Here is a 14969-nt window from a genome sequence, read left to right on the forward strand (position 1 = left end):
CTTGAATGGCTCTAAGCATCTGCCCTGCTTCTCTTCTCCCTGCTCAGCAGTTCCCTGCTCCCTCTAGAGAAGGTATCAACTTCTCATTGCTCTGGCCAGTTTGCACCCTACTCAACTGCTTCGGTCTCCCTCATGTTCGGGGTTCCCTACCGCCCCTGATATTCGTTCACAGATGCCAACTTCACCATGCCAAGCCGGGTAGGCATCAGAGGGACTACTGTACTCATTTTGTTCGACTCCCCTCACTCAGCGTGATGGGTTTCCGAGCCTTTTTTATATTAGTGAGACGTTTGGGGAATCCAATAAAAACACAAAAGCCGTGGTTACAATTGTGTTTGCTGCTGGGATTGTAATTTTGTTGGTTTGAAGGAAACCTATGTAGTTGGCTGTGGGCAGCCCCTCAACCTGAACAAATGGTTAATCTCACCAGCTTGTTATCGACTTTGCTACATGGCAACTTCTTACACTGTGAAGCCCGGTAACCCCACATTTGATGATCAGATTTCAGTTTCTTAGGTGGGTTTTCCCGGTCAAGTATCTTAACCCAGAAATTTCTCACCTTTTGGCTATAACTTTCCTTGATTTATTTATTCTAGGTATTGCCACCGTTGAGGGATGTCACTAATCGGCCTGAAGTTGGCTCAACTGTGAGGAACAAGCTGGTACGACTTATGACACATGTTGACCTTGGAGTCAAGCAGATCGCAGCTGAGTTCCTCTTTGTCCTCTGTAAAGAGAGAGGTAAAATTCAGCTTTCTTTGACCTCTGCTTTGATCCCACTTGTAACAATGGAGATACCCTCTCAGTGAATACTTACAAAAGTCTCACTCTGTCCCAAAATCTAGAGGAATATGGCAAGAATCAAAATGGTTCCTCGCCTCATTCCCCCACCCTTTTTACGCTCATCAGTGACTGCCATTACTCTCCTTAATTTTTACGGTAAAACCGTGAGGATTTTGTCTTTTTTCATCAGGGGCTTTGAACTCTTTAATGTGGCATTTGTGTGAATCTAAGAAATACATATAAACTTATTACTATCATCTCTTTGAGAGTAGGCCTTAAAAAGAAGCCACTTGAGTTGTAAATTATTCAGTTACTCTTCTTATGTCTATTTCTCCCCTCACCCTCCGTTTATACAATTAAGCGTACTTTCTCTTGACACCAATCTAATGACTTTTGGGCCTTTCAGAAAACATCCCTTTTTAACTGCCCTCCAGAAAATCCAACTGAAAGGATTTTTCCTTCCATTGTACCAATCAGTGTTGAATATGCCAATTTTGTGGCTTGCCATTTAAAGGTGAAAAGTTTTCTGACCTTTAAGAATCTGAAATGGAATTCCTCAACTTGATTATATTTATTAAGCAAAATGATATTGCAGTCTTAGTTGATCAAGAAGTTTCTCTCTCAAGGTGACACATACAAGCAACATACCTTGATCATAATAATAATCTCTAATTAAATATCATCTGCCAGACTTGTTCAGCATCAACTTTTTTCCGGATTGTTCCATTCTGTGAATTTTGAAAAGAATTACCGGCATTTTATAATTGCTTTTTCCAAGAGGGAATGCAAGCTTTTTTAAAGCTTTCTGTTTAATTATCAGGCTTGAATAGAGAGTCACTTTGCTAGAGGGAATCATGGAGTATTAGAGCAGATACACCCATATGAAGTCCACTTATATTTTAAAAGTGAAACTTGCACTTTTTGAAGGAACAACCTAGTTCAGTTCTTGGAATTTCATGGTTCTAGCTCCGAGTTCCAAGTCCCTCTGAGTCAATGCACATTCTTTTACTTGACTTGTGAGAGTCCTCCAAAGTATAATTACCTTCTCCTCCTTTCCAACCATCTCTCTTTGGGTAAGGGGAGAGTAAATATAGATTAAATATAGATGTGGTTGCTCTCAACTAGCAGATTGTTTGAGCCAAGTTGTCGGCCTTGGGCTGCAAAGGCTGGATTTAGGAAGCAAGTTGCAAATTAGAGTCTTACGTGTCACATAAAGCTGTGTTAAGAGTTACTGAGCTCTCTTATGTCTTGTACTAAGGGAATTGAATTCTCAGTGCCACCAGTAAATCAGCTTGTGAACTTAATGCAAAGTTCCCGAAAGTCTTTTTAGCACTTTTCAGCCCTTAATTCCTGTTACATTAAAAAGGCAGCAGTGGTTTGTGTATCACATGAGGATTTTAGATCCTTTCAAAGACTCGCTGATATTTTCTGGAAGCCATCATGTTTGAACAGGGAGCTGTCAGAAGAACAATACAGAGAGGTAGTGGCAGAGTCGGGTATTCTCAGTGGAAAGACTTCAGCTCTGGCATTCTCTCTCCCAGATAGTTGAGCACGGTTTTGCGCTTTCGGAATAGCATGTAAAACCCGAATGTTAGCTCATGCCTGGGGAGAAGACTTCAGTCATTTCCCCTTCTTGATGGGAATGAGAGAAAAAGAAAGTATCATTATTCTTTTACACCGTCAGAGCTTCCTTCACTGATAATAACTCCACCTAGCATTCAACCGATACGTTATTGGCAAAAAACACTTTGAACTCGTCAATTGAATGACTTGGCTTGCCGTGACAACTGACTATTTAGAGGAGAGGAGTATATAGCAGGCTGAAAAAGCTATTTCCCGTTTTCTTCTCTAAGTCATGATTCTTAACAGTAGCAAATTCGACCTGTTAGCCTTCTCCGAGTGTTATGATTTTACCATGGTATAAAGGCCAAATTTTCTGTAATTAGCCACACTTTTTAAATTAACCTCTATCAGAAATCGATGAGGAAAATGTGACTCGAATTTTTTTTTTAATTTTAGGCAACTCCTATTGTTAACCACATTTCTAAATTGTAAATATTTTCATGAACAGTCACCACTAAATAATTTTCCAAAGTTGTGTGCAAGTTAAGATGTATTCAGATAGGTTTTCCTATAACTTCTGTTTCACTTTGGCACTTCATAGCATCTAACCTCTCAGGTATTACAGAACTGAGCCGACCACTGAACTAATCTTCATAACACTTCTGGGAAATATTTTGTCCTGTACTCTCAGTTCTCCTGTAACACGGGGGTTACATTCCTGACAAACCCCACATTAAAACTAGCCCTATTACACATGATTTGAATGGCACCCCTATGGGCACACAGCAGTTTCTCATTCATTCAGTTGTATTTATTGAACGCTTACTGTGTACAGAGCACTGTACTAAGCCCTTGGAAAGTACAATACAACAATAAAGAGAGACAATCCCTTCCCACAATGGGCTTACAGTTCTCCAACATTGCATTGCATTTCCATCTAGATACCTTCTTGTCAAAAAAACCTTCCCAGACTCCCTAATGGCATCTCTGTGGACACATGGATTTTGGAGGGGTAATGAAGACCCCATTGTTTAATACAGTGGAAGGGAGGGAGCCAGAAGAATCTCTGTTCGGAATTGACAGATCACATATCCATTTCCTGCCTCTGACTCGTGGTGGGCACTGTGACTGTGGAGGAATTTGGAAGGGTTGCACTCCCTCAGTTACCCCAACCAGATAGAGCCTCAGGGTCAGGGGTTGGTATCGTTCCTGTGATGTCACTCAGAAGGGAGAGAAGTGGAGTTAGCATCTCTTTACCCCTATTAGCCCTCCTGGAAAAACTCACCACCAGCCGTTAAAGCAAACTGTCCTCTGCTCTGTTTTGACCCTGGGGACCTGACTGGAGCAATTTACCTAAAGGAAATCCTTCCCTCTGCTTTCAATCCATTTGAAGTCCTAAAAAAGTATTCCCTAGCGAGTGGTCTCTCTGAGAGAAACCCCCTCGGGGTATTGACCTAGTTTTGAAAAGTGTTCTCTTTTTGACTTTACAGTCGACAGCTTATTGAAGTATACGGGCTATGGCAATGCAGCAGGACTGTTGGCAGCCCGGGGCCTCCTAGCAGGAGGAAGAGGGGATCACTGGTACTCAGATGATGAAGATACAGACACCGAAGAATACAAATCTGCAAAGCCAAAGTACAGTATTAAGTTTTTCTTTCACTTACCTGGTACTGCGCGTTACTTATTTTCCTTTCACTTTCCCTTGCTTTGACTTTCCTCTTCCAAATGTTTCCTCTTCTTTGAATTTGGAGAGGTACTTAACGATACCGAAGTTTTTAATAGCTTTTTAAGGAGTATCATTATTTAAAAAGTGATATGATTGGCATCTAAGTGACAGTGGGAGGACAAGATTTCAAGAAAGTAGTATGTTCTGTTACCATGATATTTTAAATAAATTCATTTTTCTACCCCAGGCATAATAATGTATATAAAACCTCTAATTGACGTTCAGCTTTTCCAGATTCCACTGTCATACTCTTAAGCAGTGATGTTTTGTTGTTGTTGTTGCTTGACTTCCTCTAAACTAATAATTATTGTGGTATTTATTCCGCTCCTGTAATGGGTCAAAGCACTTGCTAAGCATTGGGGTCGATACATGTTCTTCAAATTGAACACAGTCCCAGGGCAAATTGAACACAGGGCAGAAATAGGAGGAGCAAATACCCAAGCCCCATTTTACAGATGAGAAAATTGAAATACAGAGGTTTAGTGACTTCCCCACTGTAACTGTGACTTGTCACAGTGGGCCATTCTAGGAATTCCTGGAACCAGAACTCAGATCTCCTGCCTTGTGGTCTGAGCTCTTATTTCTAGGCCATGTCGCCTTCCAGTTCATCTACACATTAATTAATCCAGGCATTAGAACAAAAAATAAATATACTGGAAGGTTATTTGGATTTCCATGCTTCTGTATCTCTGGGCATTGAAGAATACCCAAATTCCAGACACTTCTATTAAAGTCCCTTGGGTCTCCTGAAGGCAGGGCAGTAAAACCTCTCCTGGTGTCAAATTGTCCTTGTAAAGAAAAGTGAAACAGAAAGCTGGCTTCACAGGGAACTTTAATCAGGCTAAAGTTTGAAGAATCATTTCATGCCAAATGGCCTGGACTATATTGATGCCTTGAATTTTAAAAAGCAGAGCATCCAGATTCACGGACTGACTAGTTGCCCTACTTTTCTCAAGTTTAAAAGTCTCCCACAATAGTGGGTTTCTTGGCTGTCATCCTGGAATAAAAATCTGAACTATTTTCTTCAGTTTCATTGTTCTGCAGAACATTGAAGGGAGATGCTTTTCCTTCTTTGTGATTTTTAATGTGGTGCCAATGAAATCAACTCACAATCTTTCAAAAACTATGGCCTCCAAGGGTCAGGTGATTACTAAGGAACTCGGAAAAACAAATGATCATCTTCAAAATTAGTCCCTCTAAGTTTTAGGTTTGATTTTCCATTTTTTTGTGGCACAGAAATGCTTGTTGTAAACATTAAAGAAATAAAACTTTCTGGAGGAGGTGGGATTTTTAGAGGGTCCTTGAAGATGGGGAGGACCGAGTTCTGTTGGATTGTTGTGGGGAGGGGGGATAGGGAAAATCCAGGCCAGAGAAACTCAGCCCAGCCTAGGGATTAGAGGCAGGTGGGCTAAGGCTTTATCTACAAAGGGAGGACATTAAACACGGTATAGTCTTTCTTCCTTTGTGAGGTAATATTGAAAAATGATTTCTTACATGTGATGGAATACAAATACCTATATGTATCTCAAGAATAGAGAGAACCCACAGGGTAAAGTACATTGTTTTAGATATTCATGAGGTAATTCATTATGATCTAGATTTTTGCGGAGGCTAAAGGGGGGTTGGGGATTTTTTTTGTTCTATTTTATGCTATTTAAGTGATTACTGTGTGCCAGGCACTGTATTAATCACTAGGGTTGATAGAAAATAATAATAATGTTGGTATTTGTTAAGCGCTTACTATGTGCCGAGTACTGTTCTAAGCGCTGGAGTAGATACAGGGTCATCAGATTATCCCACTTGAGGCTCACAGTCTGAATCCCCATTTTACAGATGAGGTAACTGAGGCACCGAGAAGTTAAGTGACTTGACTTAGATTAGATTAGATTAGATTAGGATTAGAACCCATGACCTCTGACTCCTAAGCCCGGGCTCTTTCCACAGAGCCACATTGCTTCCCTACTCAGATGCTCAGGTTGGACACAGTCCATATCCTAAAATGAGCTCGCAGTCTTAATCCCCATTTTACAGATGAGGTCCCTGCAGCCCAGAGAAGTGAAGTGACTTGCCCAAGGACACACAGCAGACAAGTGATGGAGCCAGGATTAGCAGAGCCCAGGTCCTTCTGACTCCCGGACCCGTGCTGTATCCACTAGGCAATGCTCCTTCTCTATTATTAAGCACTACTGTGTCCAGAGCCCTGTACTAAGCACTTATGAACCTAAAAAGTAGAAATCACAGCCCTTTGCCTCAAGGAACTTAGAATCTACATCTGTTTATTCCTCAAAATTTCATAATTATCTTTGTAAAGGAATCTTTGTGCTTGGATTCTAGAGTAAGAGCCATCCTGACTAGTTTGCAGTCTTGGCAAAAAAAACCCACAAACTGTCCTGTTGATTCACCTGGCAAGAAGACTGTTTTCCTCTGAAAAAAGGGAAGATATGAGAACATTCCTGCTCTTCTAAGGAGCTTTACCAACCTAGACAAGCTTAGAAAATCAATCCTCTGGAGGAGTGGTTTGCCTGCCAAACCAGCTTCCCCAGAGCAAGCATTCTCCTTTCCTAATATCAGTTCACAACAGTTGCTAGTGCTAGAGAAGGTGAGAAAGCTGCTATCAAGTTGGCCCTTGCCCAGTTGTCAAAAATGTAAGTGAATTCTGATTACTGCACCAAGGGAACCTGTAATCCCTCAATGGAATCTGAGACCAAGAATTGAATGTAGTTTACATTCAAGCTATGGGTATCTGGGAACAGTTAATATTGCAGCAATCATTTCTGTGTCAAAATAAATGTATTTAATGGGCTGGAAAGGGGCCTTCTGGTGTTGGCTCTCTTAGAGAAAACTAGAGAAACACTTCAAATCAAGTCGGTCGGGCCACAGGCTTTCTGAGTGACCATTTTCATTTAAACTCTCTTGTTTAAAAAACAAGTGAAAAATTACCCCAGAAGGTCCACATGATTTCTAGCTTCCTTGATGTATATTCTTAGGGAAGTGTCTGATCCAGTATGGGTGAAAAAGCCTGGTGCTGGATGTGTTTTCATATTCTCTCTCTCCTCTGTCTATCTCCCCACCGCCCCCACACACATCTATAAACTACCCCCATCATTCACAACAGCCCTCCATTTGATGCCCCCCTAGCTATGACTCATTTCTACCTCATTCCAGTGTGGAGTCAGAACTAGTTATTTTTAGCTTTTCATTCAATAGTATTTGTTGAGCGCTTACTATGTGCAGAGCACTGTACTAACTAAACTAACTAAAGTGCACCTTGTTTCAGGTTGGGCTAACTTGTGTTTCCATCAATAACAGCTGCAGCAGTGGTGCCCAGTCCAATGACTTAGCAAATAATATTGATCCCCCCCCGGTTCATTATTAGCTGTGCTTTTGGTGACCTGAACTCAACAAACATCACAGGAAACCAATGGGTGGAGTTTTACCACTTTTTTGTCAATTGAAGCACGGCACAAAAATGATACTGTAATAGTTTCTGATGGTGATGATGGTATCTATTAAGCGTTTACTATGTGTCAAGCACTGTTCTAAGTTCTGAGGTAGATACCAGTTAATTAGATTAGTCACAGTCCCTGTCCCACATGGGACTCGCATTTTTAATCCCCATTTTACATATGAGGTAACAGTCACAGAGAAGATGAGTGACTTGCCCAAGGTCACACCACAGATAAGTGGTGGAACTGGGGTTAGAACCCAGGTCCTTCTGACTCCAAAGCCCGTGCTTTCTCCACTCGGCCAGCCTCCTTATATAGGCTAGGCTTCTCTCCAACACGGGAGCCAGCACCATTTTAGTGCAGAAGAACAACACAAAATTACATCATGCTGCATGTGGGGCAACATGACAACATCGAATCCCAGCTCTGCTACTTGTCAGCTGTGTGACTGTGGGCAAGTCACTTAACTTCTCTGTGCCTCAGTTCCCTCATCTGTAAAATGGGGATTAAGACTGTGAGCCCTGCGTGGGCCAACCTGATTCCCCGTGTTTACCCCAGCGCTTAGAACAGTGCTCTGCACATAGTAAGCGCTTAACAAATACCAACATTATTATTAACATCATACCCATTTTACAGTTGAGGAAACATAAGCCCAGAGAGGGTAAGTGATTTGACCAAAGATAAACAGCAGGCCAGTGGCAGAGCTGGATCTTAAACCTCAATAAATGTGAATGAATGAATGAATTTTTCCTTTGTATTCCTTTGTATTTAACTGCAGAGTGAGCTAATCAATGAATTTATTATCTGAGGTGAAAAAGTGGCATTAGGCTATTCTCAATAATAGTCACTCTCCTCCCCCAGCACCCCCACCCCAGTATTTTTTGTCGATCACAAAACAAACTCTCTTCTATCTCTGGATGTAAAGTGAGTTGTCTCCTTAAAATAATTGTGGAATTTGTTGTGGGTTTTCTGTGTACCAACAACTGTACTGAGCACTGGAGTAGATCCAAGATAATCACATTCAACACAGTCCATGTCCTTCATGGGGCTCACAGTCTAACGGGGAGAACAGATATTGGATTCCCATTTTACAGATAAGAAAACTGAGGTACAGAGAGGCTAAGTGACTTGTCCAGGGTCACACAGCAGCCAAGCTACAGAGCTAGGATTAGAACTCAGGTCCTCTGACTTGCAGGCCCGTGCTCCTTCCATTAGATCACTCTTCTTCTGTAGGCCATTCTACTCTCTTATGAGCAAGAGTGAGCAGTAAATCCTAATATTGCCATTGATTTTACCAAATCAGGTTTGTAAAACCCACAACACTATTGTGTAGTAAATCCACGTTGCTCTTCTTCATTCACTGGGTAGAAGTCACTTTCTGAGGGCAGTCTTCTTTTAATATCCCACTCCTCTCTTAATCCTAAAGCAACTTTTAAATGTTATATTAGAATTACTGCCATACTTTTGTTGAAACCTAAAATTGGCTTTTATGTCTTGGACCGAAAAGTATAGAAGGAGCACAATTTTTGAAAAAGTACGTAACTTTTTTCTTTCTTTTTGTAGCATTAATCTTATTACTGGTCATTTAGAGGAGCCAATGCCGAACCCCCTAGATGAAATGACAGAAGAACAGAAGGAATACGAAGCCATGAAACTTGTCAACATGCTTGATAAACTTTCCAGGTATTGTATTTCCTTGCATTTTTGTTTTCTTTGTCTCCTAATGAGAGCGCCAAAGGACAGTGAAAATAAAGTCCTTTGGGTTGAATGAAACAGAGTGGCCCAGGCGGTCAGTCATATACTGCAAATCTCTCTTTGGCTGCTATCATTCCATATGTGTTTCTTGTTGTGCCTGTCATTTAGAATCCTCATCAAATGTTCTTCTTTAAAGAATTGCAGTGTTAACTCAGAAAAGCAAGTAGTGGTGTTGACCTGTCCACAAAGGAGACTGTAAATTGGATGTTTTGGGTTCTTTAAACACTTTCTTACGGTTTCTTTGTCTGCAAGATGTCACATTGCCGGCTGTTTGATTTTTGGAGTGTGGAATCTGGGGTTCTGACCATTTAAGGAGCCGTTGGAAACAGAATTTTAAAACACTGGGCATTCAACAGGAAAAGCCTTAAATGAATGGCTCAGGTGAAGAGCTTTTGGAATTTCTGTATGTAAGTGATGAAAGATAGCGCTGGATTTAGTCAGTGCCATAAGATAAAGATGACAGATAGCTGGTGTAAAACACCGATCAACTTTTAAAAGATATTTATAAAGTTTGAATTTCCTTCCACTGGCTGAGTTCTATTTTCTGACCTTTGGTTGAATCACTGTCTTGCTTGAGTTACTCTGGGTGAGAACCTTTGTGTTTTCAGTGGCAGTTGCCATTAGCCTGATTTATTTCCACTGGCCCTCTCATTATTCCCCACAGCTATGTGAGTAGCAGCTAAAGTGGAAAGAGTAGAATTGAGGGGAAAAGGCGTTGAGTGGCAGAAAGGATCACAGTTCATGATTTCTGTGGAGGCAGAGGAGGAGGAAGAAGCAAGGGAATGGCCAAATTCAGGAAAATTGTGCTATTGCAGTTAAGGTCGATTCTAAAGAAGTCTAAGACATCCCAGAATTTTGCCCCCAGAATACTCAAACATAATAATCAGAGAACTTGAAGTCACCTTAAAGGATCAACTGGTCCAGCACCCTTCATCTGGAAGATGGATGGCTAATAATTAGGGTAGAGTAGAGTTATTGCAGTCCCAGGAACTAAGGAACAGGAACTAAGAAATATACGGTTGTCCTCTGCACAATAAGAAAATAGCAGAAGCAACAGTGCAGGGCATGTAAAGGCAAGGTGGGTTGCAATTTCTGCAGGGAACTGCTTTAGCAATTACTGTTACATTATCTAGCCCCTTCCCTGACCCCCAGGCACAATGCATGCCATCCAGAAGTGATACTAATAGAAAATAAAACATTCATTTCATTTCCTAAGCAACCAAGAAAGATTGCTTAGGGCGTTCGTGAGGAGTGAAGATTTGGGCCTTTTCACATGGAAGCAAGTTGCTGGTGCTTCTCTCTTGCATATTCCAAGGAAGGGAGATCATCCTGGAAATCAGTCAAATCTTCCATGCAATACCTTGAAGCAAAGTTATCATTGCAACTCTCCCACGTCTGAGAAGTTTTTTCAGTCAGGGAAGATCGGGGCAAACGATCAATCAATTAACGTTATTTACTGAGTGCAGAGCACTGTACTAAACGCTTGGGAGAGTACAATAATTCCGAAGTAGCAGACACGTTCCCTGCCCATAACGAGCTTATAGTCTCGAGGGGGAGACAGATATTAATGAGTAAATAATATGTAATATGTACTTCAAAGATATGTACATAAGTGCTGTGGGGTTGGGGCGAATATCAGATGTCCACTTGTCACAGATCAAGTGCATAACTGACCCAGAAGGGAGAGAGGACTTAATCAGGGAAAGCCTCTTGGAGGAGATGTGACCTTAATAATGCTTTGAAGGTGGAGAGAATAGTGATCTGGCATATATAGAGGGAAAGGGAGTTCCAGACTAGGGGAAGGATGTGGGAAAGGGGTTGGGGGTGAGATAGACAAGATCGGGGCACAGTGAGTGAGCTGACAGTAGAAGAGTGGAGTGTGTGGGCTGGTCTGTAGTAGGAGATCAGTGAATTGAGGTAAGATGGGATGAGATGATTGAATGCTTTAAAACCAGTGGTAAGGAGTTTCGGTTTGCAGAGGTGGTTGGGCAGCTAACCGAGGTTCTTGAGGAGTGGGTGGCATGGACTGAATGTTTTTGTTGACACATGATCAATGCAGCAGAGCGAAGTATGCCCTAGAGTGGGGAGAGACAGGGCTGGGAGGTCAGCAAGGAGGCAGATGCAGTAGTCAAGGCAGGGTAGGATGAGTGCTTGGATCAGCACAGTAGCAAATTGGAGAGGCAAAGGTGGATTTTAGCAGTGATTTGAAGGTAGAAACACTAGGATTTGGTGATAGACTGAATATGTAGACAGAATGAGGGAGATGAGTCTAGAATAATGCCAAGATTACGGGCTTGTGAGATAGGATAGTGGTGTGGTCTACAGTGTTTAGAAAGATGGGAGTTGGCGGAGGACAGGGTTTGGGTGGGAAGAAAAGGAGTTCCGTTTTGGCCATGTTTAATTTTAGGTGTCGGGGGGACATCCAGGGACAGGTGTCCTGAAGGCAGAGGGAGTTCAGGTCTGGAAATGTAGATTAGAGAATCATCTGCATGGAGATGGTAATTGGAGCCGTGGAGTGGGTGTAGATGGAGAACAGAAAGGGACCTAGAACTGACCCTTGAGGAATCCCCACCGTCAGAGGGTGGAATACAGAAGAGGAGCCAGCAAAAGACTTAGAGTGGTCAGAGAGATATGAGGAGAACCAAGAGAGGACAGTGTCATTGAATCCAAGGCTTGATAAAGTCTTAAAGAGATGGGGCTGGTCTACAGTGCCAGAGGCAGCCCAGAGGTCTAGGAGGGTTAGGGTAGAGTAGAGTTATTTGAGTCCCATCTCCCCTAGGGGCTTGTGCATGAATCATTTCCCATTTCCAATTGGATGGTACCTAAGGCGCACAGTATCAGTTAAAGATAAGGACCCACATGCATGAGTGTTTTTTGAGGGTGCTGTCTTTTTCTTTCAAAGATTCTGCTGTTGATGGAGGATCCTCATCATGGGGGTAGCTAATAGGACGTGTGCAGAACTGGGGCATGTACAGGTTGGCCTTCTCTGCCTTTCAGTCAGCAAGGATTGCTATTTTTGATGGATATCACCACTTTCTTGAAGCACCTGCTCAGGTAGTATTTATTGAGCAAGCACTGCAGTTTTAGGCAAAGAACTAACCACTCAAAAGGATGTTCCGCACTCGATTAATCAGTGGAATTTACTGCGTGCTTGCTGGGTGCAGAGCACTGTACTAAGCACTTGGAACAGTTCAGTAGAGTTGAACGATGTGATCTGGGCCCACAAGGGGCTTACAGCCTACAGGAGAGAGGGAGAGACAGATATTAAAATAAACTAGAGAGAGGAGAAATAGTTGAGAATAAGGCTGTGTCCATAAGTGCTCTGTGGAGCTGGGTTGATTATCAGAGTGCCTAATATTGATGCATTTAATGATCACTGTTCTCAGTGGGGTGGCTGGAATGAAGAAAGATGCCATGAGTGCTCTTGTGTGTTTTGAGACCCAGGACTGAGTAGCAGGAGAGCAAAGTAGAGTAAGCCATCTCTCTCTCTTTTTATGGTGGTTCATTTTTTTTTCCCTGCAACCAGCAAGTCCTTTCATCGGTTTTGCTCAGGGAAAGGGTTTTCTGGAAAGAGACTCCATAGACTTTAATTTTATTTTTCCCTCCCACTCTTTCTTAGCTATACACAGCACTTCCATTACTGAATCCCTGCTAATTGCCGGTACTTTGTACCTCAGTAATGAGAGTCTCACCAGTAGTTTGCACAGTGAATCCAGGCCCCAGGAGGGCAGTAAGCAGGGTAAGCCATTTCTCTCTCTCTTTTTCACTAGCTTGACCCAAAAAAGCATTTCCCTGCTCTTACCTTCCTGGCTGATGTGTGGTAGAGTATGGCTCTTTCCTTTTCTAGGGTTGGTTGTTATTTAATAGTGTTAATAATGTTGGTATTTGTTAAGCGCTTACTATGTGCAGAGCACTGTACTAAGCGCTGGGGTAGATAAAGGGTAATCAGGTTGTCCCACGTGAGGCTCACAGTTAATCCCCATTTTACAGATGAGGTAACTGAGGCACTGAGAAGTTAAGTGACTGGCCCACAGTCACACAGCTGACAAGTGGCAGAGCTGGGATTTTTTCCTCCCCCACTCATTCCCTATCGACAAGCGTCACTTCCTTATTGCAGCCTTTTGGATTGGGGAGCTGGATGATGGAACATTTCATTGCTATGCAGTCTCTTACCTGTATAGATCTTGCTGTATTGCTCTGCTGTTTTCCGGCTCCAGTCTGTGTCGTGTAGAGGGCAATTATACTTCTCATGCGCTTAGTACAGTGCTCTGCGCACGGTAAGCACTCAATAAATACGATTGAATGAATGAATGAAATAAATGAACTCTGTTTTTTTCTTTTTCATTCTTGTTGTTCTGTTCTATTTTTCATTTCTTGTTTTGGCTCTTCCCTTGGTTTTCCAGAGAAAATAGACAAGGTCATTTAATTTTTCTGTGCCTCAGTTTCCTTATCTGATAAATGGAAATTCACTACTTTTTCTCCCATAGGAACTGAGTTTTTTGTTTAGTTCTTTATAGTCTTTTTTAAGCACTTACTATATTCCAGGCACTGTACTAAGCACTGGGGTAGGTACAAGATAATAGGTTGGACACAGTCCATGGCCCATATGGGGCTCACAGTCTTAATCCCCATTTTACAGATGAGGTAACTGAGGCCCAGAGAAGTGAAGTGACTCCCCCAAGGTCACTTGGCAGTCAGGTGGCGGAGCTGCGTTTAAAACCCAGGTCCTCTGACTCCCAGGTCTGAGCTCTTTCCATTATGCCACACTGCTTCTCGGCCTGTGTCCGAGCTGATTATCTTGTATCTGCCCCAGCTCTGGAATACAGTGCTTGGCACATAGTAATACTCTTAATGCCATTGTTATTATTATTCTGCTTCTGGGAGACTGTAGGTATGCTGATGTTTTTAAATTGTCAGGGGAGGCAACTTATACTTCATTGGAGTAAATGGGCATGTGTTTTGCTTATGGCTTTTTGGTTTTTATGGTATTAAGTGCTATGTGTCAGGCATTGTTCTAAGCATTGGGATAGATACAAAGTAATCAGGTTGGACACAGTCTTAATCCCCAATCTTAATCCCCAATTACAGATGAGGAAACTGATGCACAGAGAAATTAAGGGGCTTGTCTAAGGTCACACAGGAGCAGGGCCGGGATTGGACCCCAGGCCCATCTGACTCCCAGGCCCATGTTCTATCCACTAGGCCACGCTGCTTCTCTTTTATGGTTGACCCTACCCCTCTGTCTCTCCCTGAAGAACAGGTATTCTTCCCCACCCCACCTCCTGGTCTCTCCCCTCTTCTGCCACCCTCCTCCTCCCCAATAGGGTTTTTAAAATGGTTTCCTCCTTTCTCAACTTCTGTGTGCCCCTGCAACCTCAGAGGTAGGTGCCAGGAAGGAGTCTAATGTGGTGAAATTGAAACCAGTTTATTGTGAGACAGAAGCAGGATGTGGATTTAGAAATGTTATAGGGGCCATTTCTCTTAACTTGAAACTCCTTTAAGTTGAGGAGTGCCTGCATTAACTACGATAGTGACACTTTTATAAATAACTTACAGCATCTAAGAATCCCGTCATTCTTCTAATCTTGGTTACTGGTTGTGCTTATCTGACGCACCTTTTCCCCAAAGAAGTCACCTTACATTCCTGTGACTGATATACCATCTTTATTTTACAGCTGAAGAAGCCCAGCTCTATA

At 42.3% G+C, this 14969-nt stretch overlaps 1 protein-coding gene across 2 annotated transcripts in view; it reads left to right on the forward strand.

The window, feature by feature from the left end:
- The window catches only part of RIC8B (RIC8 guanine nucleotide exchange factor B), a 71348-nt gene that overhangs the window by 46868 nt on the left and 9511 nt on the right, over positions 1-14969 (forward strand). For both annotated transcript variants that reach the window (XM_029078858.1, XM_029078859.1), the window contains exons 7-9: positions 597-741; positions 3837-3981; positions 9082-9201. In XM_029078858.1, the coding sequence (XP_028934691.1) occupies positions 597-741; positions 3837-3981; positions 9082-9201 (410 nt within the window). The remainder of the gene's footprint in view (positions 1-596; positions 742-3836; positions 3982-9081; positions 9202-14969) is intronic.

Source organism: Ornithorhynchus anatinus, chromosome 14, assembly GCF_004115215.2.
Source record: "Ornithorhynchus anatinus isolate Pmale09 chromosome 14, mOrnAna1.pri.v4, whole genome shotgun sequence".
In the NCBI taxonomy this organism is placed as follows: Eukaryota; Metazoa; Chordata; class Mammalia; order Monotremata; family Ornithorhynchidae; genus Ornithorhynchus; species Ornithorhynchus anatinus.